The sequence below is a fragment of the Artemia franciscana genome, unplaced genomic scaffold (genome assembly GCF_032884065.1).
Source record: "Artemia franciscana unplaced genomic scaffold, ASM3288406v1 PGA_scaffold_62, whole genome shotgun sequence".
Lineage (NCBI taxonomy): Eukaryota > Metazoa > Arthropoda > Branchiopoda > Anostraca > Artemiidae > Artemia > Artemia franciscana.
The window spans coordinates 527,551-550,475 of record NW_027062701.1 but is presented as its reverse complement, the minus strand read 5'-3'; the positions used below and the strand labels follow the sequence as shown (position 1 = coordinate 550,475).

The 22,925-nt window shown below is 36.2% G+C and overlaps 1 protein-coding gene across 6 annotated transcripts in view; it reads left to right on the top strand.

The window, feature by feature from the left end:
- The window catches only part of LOC136042080 (ectopic P granules protein 5 homolog), a 152,052-nt gene continuing 129,127 nt past the window's right edge, over positions 1-22,925 (top strand). For 3 of the 6 annotated variants that reach the window (XR_010621161.1, XM_065726974.1, XM_065726971.1), the window contains exons 1-6: positions 19-140; positions 2,147-2,397; positions 6,704-6,791; positions 13,987-15,540; positions 19,358-19,520; positions 22,484-22,656. Coding sequence is in view for 5 of the 6 variants with exons in the window: in XM_065726974.1 (XP_065583046.1) it covers positions 6,747-6,791; positions 13,987-15,540; positions 19,358-19,520; positions 22,484-22,656 (1,935 nt within the window). In the remaining variant the exon portion in view is untranslated. Of the gene's footprint in view, positions 141-2,146; positions 2,398-6,703; positions 6,792-13,986; positions 15,541-19,357; positions 19,521-22,483; positions 22,657-22,925 lie in introns of all 6 variants that reach the window. The other 3 variants (XM_065726975.1, XM_065726973.1, XM_065726972.1) reach the window with 2 other exon arrangements.

Genomic DNA, 22,925 nt, shown 5'->3' with positions numbered 1-22,925 from the left:
GTTTAGGAAAGAAATAAAGTAATCAGAATGACAAATGTACGAACCTTTTTTTGTCCAATAATCTGAGCGGAATTGAAATTGAAATATAACAAATACATTCAAAATTGCTATTTCCCTAGTAAGGGTAGCTCTGTGCCACGGTTTGTTTATTAAATCATCAGGGCTCTGTCCCTGGGGTCCCTGATGCCTGTATGCTTGTTTTGTTGTGCTTTTTGGCTTACTTTGACTGTTGTTGTGCTTTATGCAAATTTTCACAGATTCCTGTACATCATAACTATCAATTTGCCTGAGAGTTCTTATAAACGCCATTTGGTTTTTGTATTTTACCCTGCTTTCAAACTAGTTCTGTGCCTGCTTTTAATTTATTTTGCTTGCTTAATTTATTATTGACTGAAGGCTTTCCCCCCTACTTGTAGCCTATTTCTTTTATTTGTTTGACAATTTTTTTGTTGCTGTGATTTGAATTTATTGTTTAACCTGTTTATTTTTAACCTATAGGGTGTTTATTTTATTTGTGATTACTGACAGGACTAGCAATCTTGTGACCCCTGACCCAAATAGCCTAACTCTAGTGTTAGGATTTTGCTTTAGGTGTAGAAGGCCCAAATGAGACCAGTAGGTTGTGGAATGGTTATTGCAAAAAAAAAAAAACTGTTTGGACATCAACAAAATCATGAGTGCAGGGTCCATTATTGTTCAGTGTTAGAAAGACTTGGACTAGACAGCTCCATTATCATAATAGGTGCAAACCAATCAGTAGCTACTGCTATAGGCTACTTTCTGTTTCAGATATTACAGTAAATCACTGTAAAGTAAAGTTTATGATTGATTCTAGCTCCAACCCCGATTTAATCAGAAACAGAAAAGGCATTGTATTTTACCATTAAAGGAGGTTACCCATCTAGATGATTTTGTCAAGGAGGTCCAAGTTGAAAATAGAATAAAACAAGCAACACTGGCCTATAAAAAGCCAAACCCATCAGTTATTCATTTTGTTACACCTTCAATCAGGATGTTCAGTTCCTTCTGAAAATATCTGTCTAGGGTGCAAGGTGCACAGTTTAGTAGTTCATTGCCCAAGCAAGACACTGCCTCAGTTGCCAAGGTTTTGACCCCATTGCTTCAAATTGCTGCAGAGGCAGGAGATTCCTACTATGTAGTGGATAACACACCCACAATGAACATCCCTGGTCCAAAACAGTAAAAGAAGATCAGGGTGCTCAAGTGCCCTAACTATGGTGGTAACCATGCTGCTAATGCCAGGGAGTGGCCAGTATTCATGGAAAAGAAAGCAATTATGACATATTTTTTACCTTTCACACAAAGCAAGAAATGTTGCCATTGAAAATTTGGTTACATAATAAGCAAGAAAGGGTATATCAGTTCTATTTATATAGATTCCAGCACACTGTGGTATAATAGGAAATGGATTAGCAGAACAGGCTGAAAAAAAACCTCTCACCTGGGTCTGATTACTCAAACTCCTATTACTGGTCCTGACCTGTCTTCAAATAGCTCAAAAATTTTGGAGAAAGAAGAGGGTTGGCTCCATTCCTTTCATACATAGCTCCTAGATCTCTATGGTTATAATCAGCCATAAAAAGAAATATACCTTGTATCTTGCATCCTTTCAACTTGCCTCTTCCATCATAGGTCTGGCCATGCAAAAGGAAAATCAACACTATTCCATTGGAAAATGGCACCTATTGCAACACATGTGGACTGTATGAAGACATGCATCACATCATCTTCAACTACAGAAAATATGAAAAATATTTGGAAGTATTAAGAATTGCTGTGAGAAGGCATTCATAATGCATTCTGTTCCAGAACATCACATGTCTCTTCTTTGGGCTAGACAACTAAGCACAAACCTTTTAGGTAGATTTGTTAAGGCTACTGGTTTAGTTCAATCCCTATAAGATTTTTTTTCTTAACACTATATTAGTTAATTTTAGAGTCATCATATGTAATATTTTATTTGTTTTTGTTTTCTATATTTTATTTGTCTAGGTTTTTATATTTGGATGTATGTGACAGGAATGATATATATTTACATTATTTACTTTAATTGTGTTGCATATATATTTAAATTGCTGTATGATAAATCACAGCTGAATTACTCTGATTCTCTTTTTTAATGCAGGCATTTGCTGCAAGTGGATCACCCTCTACTAATAGCCTGATAAGTGATACATGATCTGGTTCATTGAATATTGACTGAAGTGACTCCCAAGCAAGCTAGTGATAACAGAAGGCACAGAATAATTGAGTGATTCAAATGCATATGACCTATTGGTTGAACCTATCAAACCCTAAACAACATTGATAACACATATAATGACTTGTGGGAGACTGATCCTCATTAGAGATATATATTGCTGGAGAGTATCAGAGGTACAGTTAAATAAGAATATGCTAAATCTATTTCCCTGCCCTAACAAGCACCTATCTAAAATATATTGTAGAATTTATTTGGGCTCAAATGAGCTTAATATTCAGGAATATTTGCATCAGTTTTTATATTCAAGTGGCTCAATTCCCCCAGCACTTCTTTGCAGACATTGTAGCATAAAAAATTAAACAACTGTCCATTGTCTATTTGAACATAATATGCTGATGTCCACAGAATGTAACCTACTCTGAAACACAATCTGTCAAAGTGCTTCAAACACTACAAAATTTCACCATCAAAGAGTCTAGCTTACCATACCTACACACAGAGCACTGAATTCAATGTATATCTGGTATATTCTAATGGAGCTACTTTTTGCTATCTGGGAAAGGAGTTAGGTTATGAAAATCAAACTCTCAGTAATGAATACAGGGCCAAAAACACACATTGGGAAGGTATTACAAAGCTTCTATGTTAGCCTTCTTATGATTTTTAAGTCTTAGAAATTTGCCAACTTGGCAGGTCTAGGCTATTATACCTATTGGAATTTTGAGAACTCAGTATTATACCTTAATTTTCTGTTTCTTTTTCTCTGGTTTTAGTCTTGAAAATACAATTCATGTTAATTGAGTAGAACTTTGAACAATAAAAATGGGTTTTTCTAAGTTTGAGAAATATCTTTGTAGATCTTTGAAACCTCACACATTGGGATTGAGTAAAATTATCAAGCTGAAAACAGCTTTCTTGTTTTTATGAATGCAAAAAATCTATTTTGTAAGGTTTCACTTTTCTAGCACAAAGATTTTTTTATTTTTTTGGCATAACACCTTAAATTAGGTATGATTTTCTCAGACCACACTGCCTTTCCATGACAGACAAGTAAGCATTTAAATGGGGATAAATCCATTTATTTAGACAGCCAAAGAACTTACTTATTTAAGGCTTGGATGAACTTTGTCATTGAACTCTATCCAAAAAAAAATGTAGTGAATAACCTGGAAGTTCATTATTGTGTGAATAGTGCAGAAGTTAATTATTTTATTCTGTATAAATATGTTAGTTTCAATTTTAGTATTTTATTATCTCTGCTGATGATGATTGCTGTATGTGCAAACAAAATATCTAGACTTCTGTAGCTGTTGCTGTCTAAATAAATGTATTTATCCTCATTTGAATGCTTATTTGTTCCTAACACAAAGATTTCCATAGATCATTGCCCTCTAAAGGAAAAGGAGTGGAAGTACTTGACAATGCCTTCCCATAAAAGACTCAATTAAGTAGATCCATTTAGTGAAAGTTTCATTTTTCTAACCTAAATCCTTTCCAAGATTGCAAAAAATGGTTAAACTAGATTTTTACCACAAGTTGAATAAGGAGTAACCAATTGCACAAGTTCAATTCAGCTCACAGAGTGAGTCAAAAGGAAAAGGGCTGAATAGTCTTAACCTTAAAGCTCACATTTTCTGAAACAGAAGAAGAAGAAGCATATATGCATAAAGTATAAACAAGTAATTTGTTCTAGGATTGTAGACCATCACAACAGCAACACTAAAAAATCTATAAAAAAATTTCTTGTGCACCAAACCATCTTCTGGACCACACTATGGTTGTTTTTGTGGAAGGTGGAGTCCTCCTTTCACAAGTATGCAGATGGTCTGATATAATAATTTCCTTCTGCTAGTATTAAAGTCTATTCTAGTAGCATTTCCATAGAAAACCCCTAACCCAAATACTACCAAAAATGTTTCACATGCACCTTATCTTGGCTGGTCAAGCTCACTGTCTCAAACTTACATGATGGGTCAAACTCAATGGATAACACAATGGTGGAGGTGTTTGTCACAAAATCTGCTCTATGGATTCCAAACCACTACCAAAATAAAATAGTTGTATATAATATCACTCTAGAAATACCAATTCAGGAGCTAAAAGAAGGGCTCTCTGACAGAACAAGCCAAGCCCAATCCAATGTCACAATGTCTAAAACTAGGACACAAAACAAACAAATGCAGTGAAATCTCACAAACCTGCTGTAAATGTAAGAATTCCCATCCCAAAGGAATGTCAAATTGTAAAAGTGATCAGCCTTCATGTATAAACTCCAAAGGCCCTCATGATTCTTCCAATATTTGTATAAGATAAAGGTAGGCTATCTCCTACTTGTAAGAAGCTTATTTTTTGTTGTTGAGATTGTCTGTTGCAATATTGTATTCTCGATTTTTTGCCATTTTATTCATTCCTCTTCAATCCTCCATTTATTTTTTTTAGTTTTTTTCTGATGTCCAGTCAATTCTTAATCTAAGATTTCAACAAAAACTTCAGTTCAGACCCAACAATTCTAACTAAGAATGTTTCCAAGCAGCCAATAATCTAAAATATGTTTTTCAGCTTTTGCTGCTAAAAAAGCCAATCATCTACTTTTGGTTACGTTTAGACTTGGGTGTAAAAGATTTAAAATAATTGTCCTGTCAGTGCTTCAATTTATCATTTTTCTGCAGGACAATCTACTGAATTTGGTTACTAGCAGCAACCAAATAACTGTGCTAAATCACCAAATTTGAAAAATGGATGGATTGAATGCGATGAAACTACTGAATATTTTGACTTGGGTTACTACCAAGAACCAAATAAACATGCTAAATCACCAAATTTGGAAATGGATGGACTTATTGTGGTGGAACTACCAAGTCTAATGAAATCAATGCACAAATGGGAACAAAAGAAACATGCTAAATTACAACCAAATGCAGTGGAGCTACTGAATCTACCAAATTTGTTTCCAACAGGAATAAAAAAAGACATGCTAAATCACCAAATTTGGAAATGGATGGACCTAATGTGGTGGAATTACCAAATCTAATGAAATCAATACACAAATGGGAACCAAATAAACATGTTAAATTACAACCAAATGTGATGGAACTACGAAATTTGGTTTCCAACAGGAATAAAAAAAAACATGCTAAATCATCAAATCTGGAAATGGATGGACTTAATTTGGTGGAAATACCAAATAAAGTGAAATCAATGCATGAATGGAAACCAAATAAACATGTTAAATTACAACCAAATTTGACAGAACTGTTGAATCTACCGAATTTGGTTTCCAATGGGTATAAAAAAGATATGCTAAATCACCAAAATTGGAAATGGACAGACTTAATGTGGTAGAACTACCAAATCTAATAAAACTAATACACAGATAGGAACAAAATAAACATGTTTAATTACAACCAATGGCGATAGAACTACCAAATTCGGTTTCCAACAGGAATATAAAAGACCTGATAAATTACCGAATTTGGGAATGGATGGACATAATGTGGTAGAAATACCAGATCTAATGAAATCAATACACAAATGGGAACCAAATAAACACGTTAAATATGTTTTTCTCAATATCTTTTTAAAGTTTCACCTTGATATTGTAAGCCTTTTCGGAGATTCAGGATCAAACATGCCTTCTTTCCCCCCCCCCCCGAAAAAAAAAACCTTTTATGTTAACAGTTGGCAGTTTGCACAACTTACAGTCCTTGCCCTGAGGGTTGTGGGGGGATGTGTCAACCCCTTATTTGTAGTTATCTGATATGTGGACTATTTTGAATAGAATGGCTATTTCAACATTTTGATTAAATTGATTTTGGTGGAAAAGGTTGTGGGAGGAATGCTGGTTGCCCTATCATCACTTTTGACTTTTAAAATGGCAATAGAAATTTTCAATTATCTATTGAATGAGCCACCTTCGAAGTTTTTACAACCCCTCCTTCCATTTGAAGTACTGCTGGAAAAAATAACGATAATTCATTGAAAGCATATGGCTCTTTACTGTAGAAAACGCTAGAGTATTCCTTCTGGGACAATGAAAATGAAAAGGGGCTATGGGGGGTGGGTGGGTTGGTGGTAGTTGTGGATCAAATAATGAACTTGGTATTTATGCTAATGTCAATTTCAAAAGAAAATTGTCCAAACTTTTTTTTCATGTGTAGCCTATATTTTCTTTCATAGAATGTAGGTTCTTGTCTTTCATTCTAACAAACTCAAAAGCAGTAAGGGTGTTTTATTAATTTTTAGCTCATGCTTGCGAATGGGGTAATGATTACTACTGCTTAGGAATTACCAAACTTGCCTAGGAAATATGAAAAGCATTTGCAAAAATTGGACTTTTCATGTTTTATTTTTCCTTTTTTGAAAAACACTCTTAAAATCCTGTTCCGAAAGGGTTAGTTCTGTATACTATTATAAAATGATGGAGACATGTTTATTTTAGTATACTCTCTGTCTAAAAAAATTATTTTCTCTATTTCTTAGGTTAATAAATCTGCTTGCCTGGCTACATATTGAAGGATTTAAAATGGAAAAGGTGCAAAAGGAAAAGAAAACAAATAAGACGAAGAAGGTACATTTTTTTTGTATGTGCACTAGTGATAGAAAAGAGAGAAGGATTTTCCCAAAAAAATGGCTGACTGTACATAAACTGTCTAATTTCTTTGAAAACTTACCATTTTTGTTGATTCCTATTCGTTTTGGTCCAAAGTAAAAAAAGTTTGAATTTTGAGTGCTTTACATTTATGTGAATCTTTGCCAATAGGAACTTAAAGTTAAAAATTCCAGTAAAAAGACATACAAAATTATTTTATTGCATAGTGAAAATATCTCCCCTTATATACAGATAAGAAATAAGTTTTTTTTTTTTTTTTTTGGGGGGGGGAAGGGGTATGCCAGTGAAACAAATCTTGCCTAAGATAGATTTAACAAGGAATTCATCTTTCTCGAACCTGTTTTGCAGTGTAAGTTTTTCCTGTTAGGTTAGGCAACCTTGTAACTTGTAACCTTGAAGTGGTTTTTTAATCAAATTGATCTGTTTGCGTTCTGTGTTGATGACCAAATTTTTAAGGATAATCAGCGTTTGCATTATAGGCTTTTCATTTTAGTGCAGAAACGTAAAGAAATTGAGTACAGAGATAAGTTTATTAAGAAACTCCAAGCTTTGTGATGGAACCTAATTAAAACAAAAACCTTTTAGGTAGAAGTTCTTAAATAATTGTAAAGAGTTAGGCCATGTTAAAACCAAAACCGAGCAAAAATTAAACAAAAATAAGTCAAACTTTACACAAAAATAAAATAAAATGAATAACCAAATCAAACTTAAAGGTACAGAAATTACCACTATTATTGGCGCGCCACTCAAACCTCCTAAAAGCTAACATGCCATTTGCACTTTGGAATCAAAGTACATTTTGGATAGTTTTTTTCTGTTTTCGTTATTGTGTTAAAAATTGAATTGTGCTCAAGAATTTCCTTATTATGTCTCAGTATATCTGAAGCAGTTAATATAGCTTATTTAACAATAAATTAGAAACAATTAATCATCAGTCTGACCAAAGAGAAAAAGAAAAATTAATCTTGTACCCGTGTGTTAAATGTATGCTTTTATTCCATTGGTTTTTCTTTGTGATGTTTTGTAAGCCAATCACTTTAATTTTTCAGCGTATGTCAGAAAGAACAGGTCAAAAGCTAAACACCCTGTCTGTTTGACCTGTTGTTGCAGTGTCGAGTTAAGTATCCTCTCAGTTTTTCTGTTGTCCGATATCTGTCAACTGGAATTCGCCAATTCAAATATTGCTTCAGCAAGCTAAACAGATTTCTTTGAAACTTGCCAATTAGTATTTCAAAGTTCTTATCTAGGCATCAATTTTTCATACTTCTGAAAAGAATGGAATAAAAAGAAAAGCAAATACCCCTTTAAAATACTTACCTAAATTGAAATTCACAAATGTATTATTCAACATTTTTTTTCGTTAAAACATGAATTTGTTTCGACAAGTTCTTTTGTGTTATGACAAAAAAGAAACCGACTGTTTGAAATGCATATTGTTTGCAAGAGAGCACAAATGAGACTCTAGCCCTCTCTACTTTTGTCCAAAATGAGTATCACTCTATACTTTTGTCTAAAAAAATTCTTTTGAAAAATGTTTTTGAAAGTAATTAAAGGTGCGGTATGGCAAAGGGTTCAGGGTTGTCATTGGCGTATGTTCCCTCTCTTTTCATATATATTGAAAATCTTCACATAATTTTGGCTCAAACGAAATGCAACAAGGATTTCTTGCCATCTAGAGATTGGAGGTCCCTAGCTTGGACTTAGCCTGTTTTTGTCCTGACTCAGGTCTTAACTTGTTTTGCTCCATGATACCAACATTGTGCAGCTTGAATTTAGATTATTTTACGCCAATACAGAGTTGTGATAATTTTGCATCGATTCAGGGCTTGGCTTCTTGTTATATTGAATCAAGGCTAGCTCATTTTTACGCTGAGTCAAGGCTTAGATTGTGTTTTTGTGTTGCATCCTTGAAATTCCATTATTTAGACTTTGCTTGTTTTTTGTGTCAAGAATGGACCAAGCTAGGTTTCACATCACTATAGGGCAAGCTTGATTTTGCACTTTCAAAACTTAGGTTGTTATTGGACAGGCTCAGTCTGCAGCTGGAACGTTGCTTGATTTTGTATCGAACTAGGACTTATCTTCTTTTTATGTCGCGTAAAGAATTAGCGTTTTTACCCTGATTTAGGACATGGATGTTGTTTGCGCAAGGTCAGGACTTAGGTCGCTTGGGTAGCGAGTCAGTCCGCAGCTTTGACCGGGCATGTTTTCACAGCAATCAGGATTTAGATTGTGATTGCTCTGAAATAGCACTTGGTACATTTTTATGCCATGTCACCGAAATTAAATAACTTGGACTCATTTCATTTTCCCACCGAGCCAGGACTATGCTCATGGTGCACAAGGCTGAAATTAGCTCGTCTTTGTACCGATTTGTTCCTTTGGTTGGACATGTTTCATTTTTAAAAACAATTTAGTTTGTGCTTGAGCTAAGTTAGATCTTGCTCGCTTTTTACATAGTCATCAAAATTCCGCAGATTTGACTTCGCTCGTTTTTGCACCAAATCAATATTTAGTTTGCGCCTGCCGCGAATCTGTAGCTTGACTAGTTTGGTTTTATACCGGGTAAGGAAGAAACTTGTTTTAGCACCGAGCGTGGACCTAGGTTGTTTCTGCACTTCTTTATTCCTTAGTTTCGATTTGCGTCGTTTTTGCGATTGACCCAGGACATCTAGCTCATTTTCGTACCATGACTTATTTTGATTTTTTCATTAAATGCCGGCTTAGCTTTTTTTGCACCAAATAAGAACTTAATTTAATTCTACACTGAATCCAGCCTTAGCTCAATTTTGCATCATACCTATTTTGCTTTTACATATATTCACCAATAGCTGGCAGTTTCGACTAAGCTTGTTTTTGCACCAAATAAGGACTTTTCACCGAGTTATGATTTGACTCGTTTTTACAGTCAGAGTCAGTTTGTAGCTTGGAATTAGCGCATTTTTACAACAAGTCATGGCTCAGCTCGATTCCAGCTCGTGTTTGGACTGAGTTTGGGCTAGGACTTGGCCTTGCTCTTGTACTAAGTTAGGCTGAAGCTTAAACTTCAGTCATTTTTGCCTGGGTTACGACTGAGCTTGCTTTGACATTGCGTCACTGAAATTTCACTGGTTGGACTATTCTCGTTTCTGCACCGAGTTAGGACTTGACCTCTATTTTCTTTGAGCTATCCAAAAGCTTGCAGTTGGTACGTTTTTTACAGACTGACGATTTTGCTCCTTTTGTACTGAATCAAGACTACATTGTGTAATAAAAGTATTCAAATATGGATCCGAGTCTGAGTTGACGGTAGATAACCTGGCCCATCTTTGACCGCTGCCTTGCCTCCTCGGTGACGGGAGCTGATTCAAAATCATGTAGACTAATATGGATATCGACGAATTTTTCTCAAATGGATAGGTCACCAGGCATGCCTAGGCTGTTCCTCCTGGATCGACTTGGCAAGTAATTCAGTACTGTTGGCAGAATTTAAATCGTCTTCTGACAGCAAAAGGCTTTTCATATTTTTATTCTGACAATTACAGTGAGTATCCATCTGTTACAAAGTGAAACAATGATAGGAAGCAAGACTGAGCTAAATATTGTAAATTGAGGACGACTTGTCTGGTACTCTATCCTTTTTCTTTGCGTTCAGTATTGCACCTTGCATCACCAAGTCATAAGAACTAATAAAGTCAGTGAGTGCTTTGATGGCATGTCAATGGCCTTTACATTTGTGCTTCAGAATTTATCTTCAGCTGAATACCTGATCAGAGCAACCCGTCTTCGATTTGAAGCCTTTCTTGCTAGGTCTTGTTCTACTGTCACAGACATAGATGAATCTATTGACCAGCATAGCTGTGGATATTTTTGGCATATCAAGGTGCTTCAGAATTTGTCATCAGCGGAATATCTGATCAGAGCCACCCATCTTCGATCTAAGTCCTTCCTGTTTAGGTCTTGTCGTACTCTCACAGGCATAGAGGAAACTATTGACCGGCATAGTGGTGGAGATTTTTGGTATATTAGTGTGCTTCAGAATTTGTCTTCATCTGAATATCAGAGTAACCAATCTTCGATCTAAATCTTTCCTGTTTATGTCTTGTCCTACTGTTATAGGCATAGAGGAATCTATTGACCAGCATAGCGGTGGGGATTTTTGGAGTTATATCAATGAAGGAAGTTCCTCTGTAATTTGTGCATCCTACCTTATCTCCTTTTGAAAAATCGAGATGAAGGTAGACCGCCTCCAGTCCAGTGTACATTCTTTTTTCCTAAAATTCGTGTTTTTCTGTTTGAACTTCACACCGATCATTGGGGAAGTCGTGTTCGCTTCCTAATAGGCTTCCAAATGGCTGGGTTGTTAGATGGTGGAAAGTAGTCTGAAGGAGATTTATCACGGACTTTGGGGGAGGGGCTGATGGCCTAGCAGACCTTTGGAAACGGGGTCTGCCAATGTTCAGTCCTTGATGCCTCATTGGCAATCACTTCCTGAGTCTTTCAGTGCGGGGAGTTTTTTCCTTGTGGCTTTGCCAAGTAGCTGATACTGCTTCTGAAAATCCTTTTTCACTGTGGTCATTTCAATTTTGGTCGCTACGTCGTCCCATAACTTTTGCTTTTTCATTTTCGCCAACATATGATACGGTGAAGTTCCCTATGAACTGGCGATTTCATGTCCATCGTAGGTTGTTTTGTTGTTGGGGATGATGGTCTCTGGAGGGATCCATTTTTGGGCTTATGATTTGAGGCATTCAAAATTGCTTTTGCTGTAGAACAAGCAATTTTTTTTAAAGCGAGACTAACAACACTCACCCATCTGGCATGGTGGTCCATCATTGTCAAGGTCTGCCAAGTCAGCAAACAGTTTGTTTGGGCGAAGGTAAACGACGTTGCAGAATCATTACATAAAACATTTGAGACCCAATTCGGGGATATGTCAGTGACTCAGCATGAGCCTTGACGTGGAGCTTGGTGCGCTATCTGCACCTAAAAAAAGTCAGATACCATTTTTCTCCACTGTCTCAAAATCAGGAGGAAGTCTAGCTGAGCTTTAATTCATCCAATGAAAGGTTTTTTGCTAATTAATGACTCAAAGGTTGTGCTGTAAGTAAGCTTACTCTGCCTGTAGAACTCAAATGCGCTTCTCTACTAGGGCATCCATTGCCATACACATGCGTCCCTTTAGAAACCTTAGAATTGTACATCTTCAGACAATTGTCGCATTGAAGGGGCTTTCTACCAAAAGAATATCTTTTCTGGGTATTCTTTCTATGAAGAATTGCAACAAAGCGTGAAAATTATCTTTGAACTTCCTCGCGTGTTTCTCTTTTTAGATCTTAGATTGATACGACGGTAAGTTTGAAATCTGGCCGGGCACTTGGAATACGTCCCAATATTGGTTTATAGTAGTCAGATAGATTAAGTTTCAGGATAAATCCAATACCCTTGCTGCCAAATTGTGCTGTAAGCAAGCTTACTCTGCGTGTAGAACTCAAATGCGCTACTCTACTAGGGCATCCACTGCTATACCCATGCGTCCCCGTAGAAACCTTAGAATTGTGCATCTTCAGACAATTGTTGCATTGAAGGTGCTTCCTACCAAAAGAACATCTTTTCTGGGTATTCTTTCTATGAAGAGTTGCAACAAAGCATAAAAATTAATATTGACTTCCTCGGGTGTTTTTCTTTTTAGATCTTAGATTGATACGATGGTAAGTTTGAAATCTGGTTGGGTACTTGGAATACGTTCCAATATTGTTTCATTGTAGTCAGATAGATTAGGTTTCAGGATGAATCCAACACCCTTGCTGCCAGAGCCATACAAAGGATCTATCTTTGTAATGAGTCCCTTTTCTCATCAAGGGCGTCAGTCCGGATGATGTCTTGGTCAAGATACTCATATCGTATTCGGGTATTGGAGCTGTGCATTCGTAAATGATTATTTTGTCAAACAAAGGTTTCAGCGGCAAGTATTCAGGAACTGTCTGTGAAAAGATGCTGTTTCACCCAATTTTCGAAAATATTGTCATCAGTCTTTAAGAATCGCTTGTCGGAACTTGCGTTCATAAAATGCGATGTTCCCATGAATCTTAAAAGTTCCCTGGGAATAGAATTAACCGCAGGGACCTTAATTTTGTGGTTCCCTCGATAAACCCCCTTAGGTATACTAAGGTTCCCTAAGTATAGTAGATCCTTAGTTAGGTAAGATCCGTCGATCCCCCCTCCACCCATTAAGGATCACGCTGTCGAATTTCTACACGACGAATAGGGACGGAAGCAGGGCCTTCAGTGCTGCGGGGAATACTCGACCGTGAATACTCGATCTGATGTCAGTGAATTGCAGTAGTTGAGAGAGTTCCAGGGCTCTTTTGCTGGAGTTGGCGTGAAAGTCAATGACAGTAATATATGTGTTAAAACACCATTGTTGAATTTGTTGAATAACAGAAACAAAGAGTCGAATAGCCTTGAGCCGTGTATCATGGGGAAAGAATTTTTTTCAATCACGACAGTGCTTCACTGTCCCTGGACATTTTTTTTTTATAGGAAGGGAGAAAATCTTAGCCGCAAATAGAAGCCTATCGAATTAATGAGATATTTACGGTACTGTTCTTACTGGAAGTGAATTTGAAACAACCATTAATGTTATTAATTAGTTTAATTCTAGTCCTTAATTTTCATTGGCAAACATGTGTTGACTTGCTTTGTTCAGAGTACCCTCAAATGAAAAAGATAATAACTGATATAAAGCGGTTGCTAATTTTAAACCCTAATCTGCTTTTCTTCTCTAAGTAATTAAAGATTAAGCAGTTTCTTCAGCAAGTGTTTATTGCTGTCATTTAAGTATGTTTTTCACCGGTATTTATATTTAATGCATTTTTAAAGTTTTGTTTACTACACTGCTCAGGACTTAGCTTGCTATTTCACCGAAACAGGGCGTTTTTGTGTTAATGGGTAGCAGGCTAAATTTATACCTTAGTTCGTACATATTTGAATTTCCTGTGATTCTGTTTTTTCAAACACAACGTGCCTAATTTTTCTACTGAAATTTCTTTTTGAAGAAATGATAGATTGTATTATTTGGGGCTATAAATATGATATTTTGAAAATTGGTAATCGTTTCCACGCTTTTTTTGGAGTGCATAGATTTTCTCAATTCTTTTTTTATTTATTTTAGGTGAGCTCGCCTGAAAAACATACAATTTTCATTGATGATTGCATACCAGATCCCCCTAGATTTGAAGATTTTCAAGAACCATTAGAAGTTTCTTCTGGGTCCAAAAGTTTAAAAACTGAACTTGATATTCTTCAAGAAAGCATCTCCTGTTGCAGCTCAGATATAAACAACGATCCTGGACATGTTTGTGATGTACATTCAAAGGGAGAAATTATGGTAGCTTCTGCTCCAGTTTTAGATGAAGGATTTTCGGAATTTAGCCAGAGTCCTAGGTTTTCAGTACCACTGCAACCCTGCTTAGAAAAATCAGATTTATTCCAAGTACTAATATCGGAAGGTATAACAGTTTTATCAGAGTGGAATAAACGATCACAATCTTTAAAAGAGAAGCATAGTCCTCACCTGACTCTGTTTCAACAAGTTGATGATATAGTGACACAATTTGTTTATAGTCAGTCAAATATAGAGATACATGAGCTGTTTAAATTAATACAAAAGTACAGACAAAGTCGAACTATTCTGACAGCGACGTTAAGAGAGTATAGTATTGTGCAAAGCAACATTGAAAATTTGCGACAATCAATTTGGCTGGTTAAAAAAATCAATGTCGTAGAAGAAGGGGCGTGCCTTGACGGAAATATTGTACGAAGTACACTTGAGTATCCTTTAGCAGAGTATGACTTGGCCAAAGAAAAAGAATTGAAATCTATGCTTATAAAAGCGCAAGAAATAGTCAAGGAGAAAATATCATTGCAGCAAAATGCGTGTGAATTATTAAGGGTTAAAATTGAACACTATTTCAACAGTGTTATTGGAGGCATTGGTGAGATTCCTGGTGCGGTTGAGGAGTTAAAACTGTGCATAAGTGTTATTTTCTCTTTTCTTCGGCATTTGATTAGTGATGAACATTTTTTTGGGACACTACGCCATTGGCTATCGCAACTCATTTCAATTTTAATTGAAGCAGATGGTCATCGACATTATATATTTATTTTAAATCATCTACTAAGATGCCCACCAGGTATTGCCAAGTGGGCATCAAACTTCTTACAGATCCCAAAAATCCAAGATGATTTGTCTTTTGAAGAAAATATTCTTTTCCTTGCTACTCTGTATTCGCCAATCGCTCATAGAGACCTGTTTTTAGACGAGCTAAGAAAAACACTGGAAGCTAGTAAAGAAGATAATTGGACATTTCTTGATTCTGAAGGTGAAGAGGAAGAAAATGACTCTAAAATTGTGTTCACAATATCTGCAAATGATCTGTCTTTATTTACAGATCAAGTTGATGTTCATAGCATGACTTATTTTTTGTTTTGTCGTAAGGAATCACAACTCGGTGTGGATAAAGTCGGAGAAATTTTCAAAAGGACAGGATCCCTTCTTAAAGTTTTTAAGAGTGGGTTGTCAATGTATTGTTCAGAAAGGTATAGACACTTCTCCAAAAAAGTCTTAAGAATACTTAAAGTGGTTCTACAGTCTTTGACAGACTTTTGGCAAGAGTTTCTATCTACAAGTCAGGCGTCTTCCACTCTGTTTTCAGCGCAGCTGCAGGTATTTAGTAATTAGTAATCTAGCACATTTTAGTAATCTCCATGGCCATAAATGCGGACACATTTGACCCTGGGGGATAGGGTTAAAAACAACTTCCCGTGGTTAATTTTTAGGTGCATTGACTAAATTCCTGGGAAGTGTAGCGGTAATTTTCCTCCTTCCCTTGTGTAGGTATTTCCATAGCATACAGCTCCTCTTGAAAAAATCTATTGTACCTTTGATTTTACAAAAAAGGAAAGTTACTTTCAGCTTAACATTTAGAAAATTGAATTGATTTTTTCAAGGGCTTGCTTTCCCATGATTGAAATTAAATAGGACAAAGCTTTCAGCCAGGTGTCTTTGTACCTTCTGTTTATGATTTTTTGGAACACAAAATGTACAAATCTTATTGTAAAGTAATTCGAATTTTAAAATGAATAACTTCCAATAATTAGTTCTAATTTCACGATAATAGTAACGAAATTCTAAAAAAAGTATTTTTGATAACAATATACGCATAAAAAATTGGATTTTTCTGATGATTTTAATATATATAAACTCAATTACGTTTAAAGTTACTCACCACAAAGCCACTAATACTGCAGATGTTTCAAGGCTCTATGTGTAGAAATGTAGAACTTTTTATTTATTTTGTCTGAGAAGGTTAATGATATACATAAGCAATATATAAGCATAATAATACATAAGCAAATGCGTGCTTATTTCTTTGTCTGTTTGTTGTTTCCTTTCCCAGGTGTATTATATGGTTTCAAACCAACATGTTGGTTTCAGACCAATACGTACTAGAATTCTCGGCGACGGCCCATTTGAAGATAAATTGAAAAATTCTTATGCCTTTTTTAAGTTGCTAAAAAGATTGCGCCACTGCGAAGTGGCATTTTTGTGACTGTGGCGCAAACCAATTATTTTTCCTAAGGAGGACCAAATGCTATCGAGTAAATATTCTGAGATAGCCAATCCATTTGAAATAATCAAAAAAATTAAATATTGAGCCTCCCAGTCTCAGAGGCAGAAATATTTTACAGTGGCGCATTTCTTCCTTAATGTGCATGTAGTCCATACAAAATTAACAGTTAATTTATGCAATTATTTGAAAGTTTCATGTAACTGTTGTTGTTGTTGCTGATTTGCGTAGCATTTTGACCATGGCGTCCTTATTGACCTGATTCATTTATCTGAGGGAATTTATTAGAAGGTTTGTGTACGTTGAGGGGAACTGTACATCAGCTATTATGCATGGATATATGTGTAAGCTGAGGAGGCCGTGCCAGGAGGCTTAAAAAATCGTTTTTACGCCCAAATGTTCTTACTTTCTATGAGCCTTCAGTTAAGTATAGAAGGAGGCTGAGGCTTGGGGATCGAAATTAATCTCTGATCTCCCTTAATTCCCAGGACATTTTTGGATTAAGCCTATAGTTGAGGAGCTTTGGGACAATATTTCACCTCTTTTTGCAGAAATATTTCTTTTGCGTTTGGTAAAGGATTACATCCTGTATGCTTGCAAACTTGCAAATAAGGGGAAAAGTGGGAAAGGGGGATTTATATTTGTTGTGGTCTGTATTTGTTTTTTAAAAGAGACATGTTTGCTCTGTTGCCTATAAGATAAAAGATTTTATTCGTATGCTTATAGTAACAAAAGGGGAGAGGTAGTGGGGACACCAGGAGAAAATTTGAATAGTTTTAAAATGCAGGTTAAATGGTGGCCGGCGTTTCCCCCCCGCCGGCGTTTACCCCAATGGAAAATTTCCCCCGGAAAATCCCCCCATAAAATTTCCCTGATGAAAATAACCCCTAAAATGCCTCCTCCTCTGCGGAAAATATCCCCCCCCACCCGAGGAAAATACTCCCCTTGAGGAAAATACCCCCCGTGGAAAATAGCCCCCGCAGAAAATACCCCCACCCTCTCGGAAAATCCCCCCTTTATAAAATAAAGGCTTTCCAAATTTGAGAATTTTATTTGAGTTTTTTTTTGTAGAGGGAAGGAATTTTGGTACTTGTGTATTATACGCCACTCACTCAAGTTTACGCTGTGTAAAACTCGAGAACAAACCGATTTCTTCGTTAGTTTCTGCGTTAGTTTTGAGACAATTTGGGCTATATTTTTGCATATTGGGGGGGGGGGGTAAAGTATAGTCTACATACCAAATGTCTTAGGTATAATTAATCTGCGTATTATGAAGTAAGAATTGTTTTCTGACTTCAAACTGTCCAAATACGTTACCCCTCCCCCTTTACCTGCAAATATATAACCCAGATATTGTATGCCTTATTTTCCACGGGGGGGGGGGGTGTTGGCCGTGAGGTATTTTCTGCGACGGGTATTTTCCAGGGGTATAAGCACCGGGGGGTTAAAGGCTTAGAACCAGGTTAAACATGCTCTGAAATTGGTAAACTCTTGATAGAAGTTATACAGTGAAATTCAAAACGGATGAAAACTCAAAAACCACTGTCTACAAATTGTGAAATTTTTCATTTTTCAAAAGAAGGGTAGGCACTCGTGTGTTTTTTTTCAGGGGTGATCATATCGAAGGAGTAGCCATAAATTAGCAGCTTTGGTATTATTAAATATATAATGGTGTTGGAAACGCTCTTGACTTCAGTCTAAAAACGGTTTTTCTTTATGCAGTAACATAAATGGATTTAAGTTGCTAGGGCAAAGTGAAGTGTTGGAGCAACTTTTAGTCGGAATCGCCGATAGAAGTGTTGCGAGGGCAACAATTTAATTTTGTTTTTTTGTTGTTCAGAAAATGTCCCACTCCCTAATACTTGAAATATGGCATGTTTGACATGCCATATGTCAAACATATGGCATAAATATATATGTCAAACACATGGCATACATATATATGTCAAACATATAATGAAATATGGCATGTTGAGTGTGACATCTTGAGGATAGTCTTAAAATACGCAGTGGTCTTACAAATAGCTTTACTCTTTGCCTTGTGCCCCTTGTGTCTATACTGTGAATGAGCTATGCTAAATTAGCTCTACTACATATTCTCACAATCGGTAAATTTTGCGAGGCTGTATGGGGTAGTGGCATTGTCATGAGTCGTTTACCTTCCCTCCCCTATGGTAATGTTTCACAGAAACAGAGAGACTAAAATTTAAGTCTGCTTTAAGCCGGTAATTCTACGTTTTTGATAAGTATACCACTCTTCGACAAAATTAATCTCTTTTGAATAGATATCAAATTCCTGATCCCTACAAAGTTATAGCAGAGCAAGAATTAATGCTAGAAAAGTTGTCCCTGAGCACTTTCATGACTTCCTGTCGCTGCAAGTAATACTTGAGCTATGCATGTATATAGTGAACGTAATTTAATCGTTTATTGTTGAAGTATTGTTTTTGTTCTCTTCTTTTCTTTTTTCTCCACCATTTTTTTGCTTTTTGCTGGGCTAAAATAAACTACCCATCTATCTATAGAAACCTAACATTTGTATTGTGTGCAACATGTGTAGATATAAATCGTATCCAAACGAGAACAAGAATATTGTGTTATTATTATTTTTTGTTTTATGCACAAATAAAATGTAATGTCCTGCTTAAATGAAAAAATCGGGAGTGAAAAAAAATGAAAGGTAGTGAATTTACCGGGAATCTTTAAGCAGATTTTTCCCCTCCGAAAATGGTTTCTTATTCTTTTTTCTTTAGCCAGTGAGTCTGAAAGCATCTACTTCTACTACCATGTCGGTTGTTCTCAAGTAAATACAATACAAACTGTCTATGCCAACTTTAAGCTAGCCTGATCTATATGAACTACTCCAGTGGAAAGAACAATTTTGCTAGTTTATCATTTTCTTTTCCGTTTCAGGAAGAATTTGACACGTTATTCTTGGCATTTTGCTCTGCTATGAAAGAGAGTGGCTGCAAAGGGGCATGGCAGATTATGGCAACACTGTCTTTTTGCTGTTTGTCTTATGACTGCATTTGGAGACTTTATGCAGATCTTCATGATATTTGTCATATTGTTCGAGGTAATGTTTGCAAATATGTTGAAATGAAATAATGATGGTCGTGAAATTATTTTAAAACAAATACGCAAATTTAAAACAAATTTTAAAACAAAAACAAATACATGTTAGCTGGAGCTAACATGAGCATGTCAATATTTAAAAAAAATACAGAACAAAACAAGGAGCAAGAAAAACCAGCAACATCGACATTTTAAGTAGGAAGTAATACTTCAAGGTCAAGAAACATTGACAAGAGACCTTTTTTAAACGCACACCCTGCTTAGATTTTTCATTGGGGCCCCAATTTTTGGACAAGGTCTCTGAAAAAATCCCACCAGTTTAGAACTCTAAAAAAACTAAGCTAAAATAATTCTAAGCATCATGGTTATTAATGGCAAATTCTATTCGTTTTCAATTTAACTTGGTTATCTGCTTCAATTTAAACCTAAAATTTAAGAATGGTACTACCTTCCGGGTAGTTATGACGCTGATAGACTCCAGGATAAGAAATTTTCTAAAAACAGTTTGACATGGAATTGGAGAGTTTAAAATTTGACAGTGTAGAAGACGGGTGGAATAATTTTAGGAAAATGATTTGCGAGGTAGCAGAAGATATCTTACGGAGGAAACTTAAAAACGCTGCTAGCAATACTAGCAAAAATGCTTTGAGTTTGGTAGAAGAGAGAATGGGGCCGTACAAGAAGTTTTCAAGCGATAGATTATACGAAAATTAGAAGAAAGTAAGGCATGTAGAAAAGTCATCAAAGTATGAGTTAAGGACTTTTTAGATGGAGGCCATGGATGATATTTCCAAAGATTTTGAAAATGCAGCCAGATGGCATAACAGAAAGATATTGTATTTGTATGTTAAGAAATCAATAGGAACTAATCAGTCTGCGGGGCTTGTCCTAGTTAAAGATAGGAACGGCACCTTAATTGAATCACTTCACTTAGTCTTGTCCGTCCTTGAATGTTGTCTTGGGGCCTCTGACTTCGTAGAGGTTTGGAGGTGCCTTCTATATGCCTTGCAGTCTTCTGCTGGGCAAAGAGGGTTCAATAAGGAGTGAGGCGCATAGATAGCCTTCCACCTCTTTGGGTGACGACCACGAGGGCAAGAACCGTGAATCTGGTATTCGAAGGTTCATCGCGAATTTAGTCTTGTCAGTTAGTTACCATATTAGGAAAGTGTTATAGAGAGATGGGCAGAACATTTCGAAAATATTTTAAATGGTGATAAAGGTGTAGAAAATGATATAGAAAAGAATGACAAAATTGAAAAGTGAAAGAAACATTATTTCACGAGGATGAGTTAGAGACATTACTAAAGTAATAAACAGCAACTGGGCCTCATTTGCTGTTTGTGTGGTAAATGAGATTTTGAATATGGTGGTTTTGAAATTGGGGACGGTTTTTGAAAAGGGGAAGCACCTAGTAATTTTATGAAATCTTTAATTATACCCTTTTGTAAGAAAGGCGATAAGAGTGAGTGGGATAATTACAGAGGAATTTGCTTAATGTCTGTGTGGAAGCAAATTGCTTGGCATGATGATGCTTATTAGACTAAGAAATACTGTAGATAAAATTCTAAAAGAAGAAGAGTGGAATTTTAGGACTGGAGAGGATGCGTGACCAAATTTCCACGAGTTGACTAATAAATAGGGAGATCAATGAATTGACACCCCTTTAGTCCTCAGTTTTGTTTGATATAACCAGGCATTTGATTAAGCTGATAGAAAGACTCTAGTGAAGGTCCTGTCCTTGTATTGTACGTATGAGTTAGGAAGTTACATTAGTAGTTGGTTTGGTGTAGAATCAAGTGTTAGGCTAGGATATGTCCTTTTCCGGTTTATATTATATGAAGGGAAAGGAAGTCCTAAGAAAGACAGCAAAGGCAATGGGAGAAAAAGGAAATTAAATGAGAAGGTAAAACTTTCCAAGACTTTGATTACGCATGCGATGTGAGCGTCCTAGACAGAAAATAAACTAGCAAAATGAATGAATTTCTGGATGTTTTGAGAGTTTGGCGGCAAAACTACTTTAAAAAATTAATATTAAGAAGACTAAGTCGCTTATGCTAGGAATGAATGAGGATGGAAAGGTGGTGTTAGGTCACGGAAATCAATCAAGGGGATAGCTTCACTTACCTTGATAATATTATTAGTAAAAACGGCCGATACAGTGCAGATGTGAAAAGGAGAATAGCCAAGGTACAGGTTGTTTCACAGCTGAAAAAAGCCTGGAAGGGTAGAAGACAAGTCTGCGAACTTAGACTGGAATATTGGAAGCCACGGTAATGACAGTGGTCAAGTATGACTCTGACGTTGGCGCTTCGAAAGGCCGAGGAAGATTTCTTAAACGTTTTTCGGAGAAATTATGAAAGGACAACCTTAAGTAATTGTTTTACTGACTCCATATAAGACAATTAGCTACGTGAAAAATGTGGTTTGTTTCCGCTCTCTTGGGCTCAAATGGTCACGTTTTGCGCTTGAAGGATGACAGATGACCACCCACCTGGGACCAAACGAATAGCAAGTCGTCCCGAATTTGGCAGAGGTCGTAAGGAGGTACTTAAAAAAATTGAAACTTTCTAGGAGGGGATATAGAATGAAGCTTTGTATAGTTTGTTTTAAGTGGGGGGGGAGGAGTAGCGTGCGCACGGACTATAAGATGATAGAGCCTGTAACGGGCGAACACGAAGGATGAAATCCGAAGAAACTGTAAGATCAGTGTACTTTATTGGATAGCTGTATCCCGGTAGCTGTCTCGAAATGAAATAGCGTCTTGATACTACACTTGATACCACTTGTTTTTGCGTCGATTCTGGGCTAGATGGAATAGCTAGAAAGCTGTGTAAATATTCTTCTGCTCATTCTGCTGAGCAGAAACTTCATTCTGGTTCATTTAAAATAATCTGTTTCTTTTGGATCCTCATATTCTATGGCATAGATGTATCAAATGAGACTAAATCTTTTAATTTATTTTAGATGAATCAGTCTTCCTTGGAAATCCCTATTTTTGGAGCAAATTCGAAGACTATCTATCCTCATTAAACGAAGCAGAAATATTTTCATTTCTTGCTACTCTGACTGGTATTGCGATGTCGAGAAGTATTCGTGGTGATGACTTTCTGAAGCTTGTTGCTTGGGAGCTTTGTGAGGTTTATTATTTTTCTTATCAAACTTCTTTTTTGACGCATTTTAAAAAGAATTGACAAAAAATACTTGCCAAACAGTGTTGCGATTCTTATGTGCCCACGGTCTTTTTAAGGGCGATCCAATTTGCCCAACCTTAGCTGCGAAATCTCTTTTCCAGAAGCTTTTTTGCTTTGAATCGATGGGTATCGAAACTAACTATACGTATAACTATAACTATAATTAAACTAACTACTATAAACGAAACTACTACGTATCGTGCTAACTAACTACA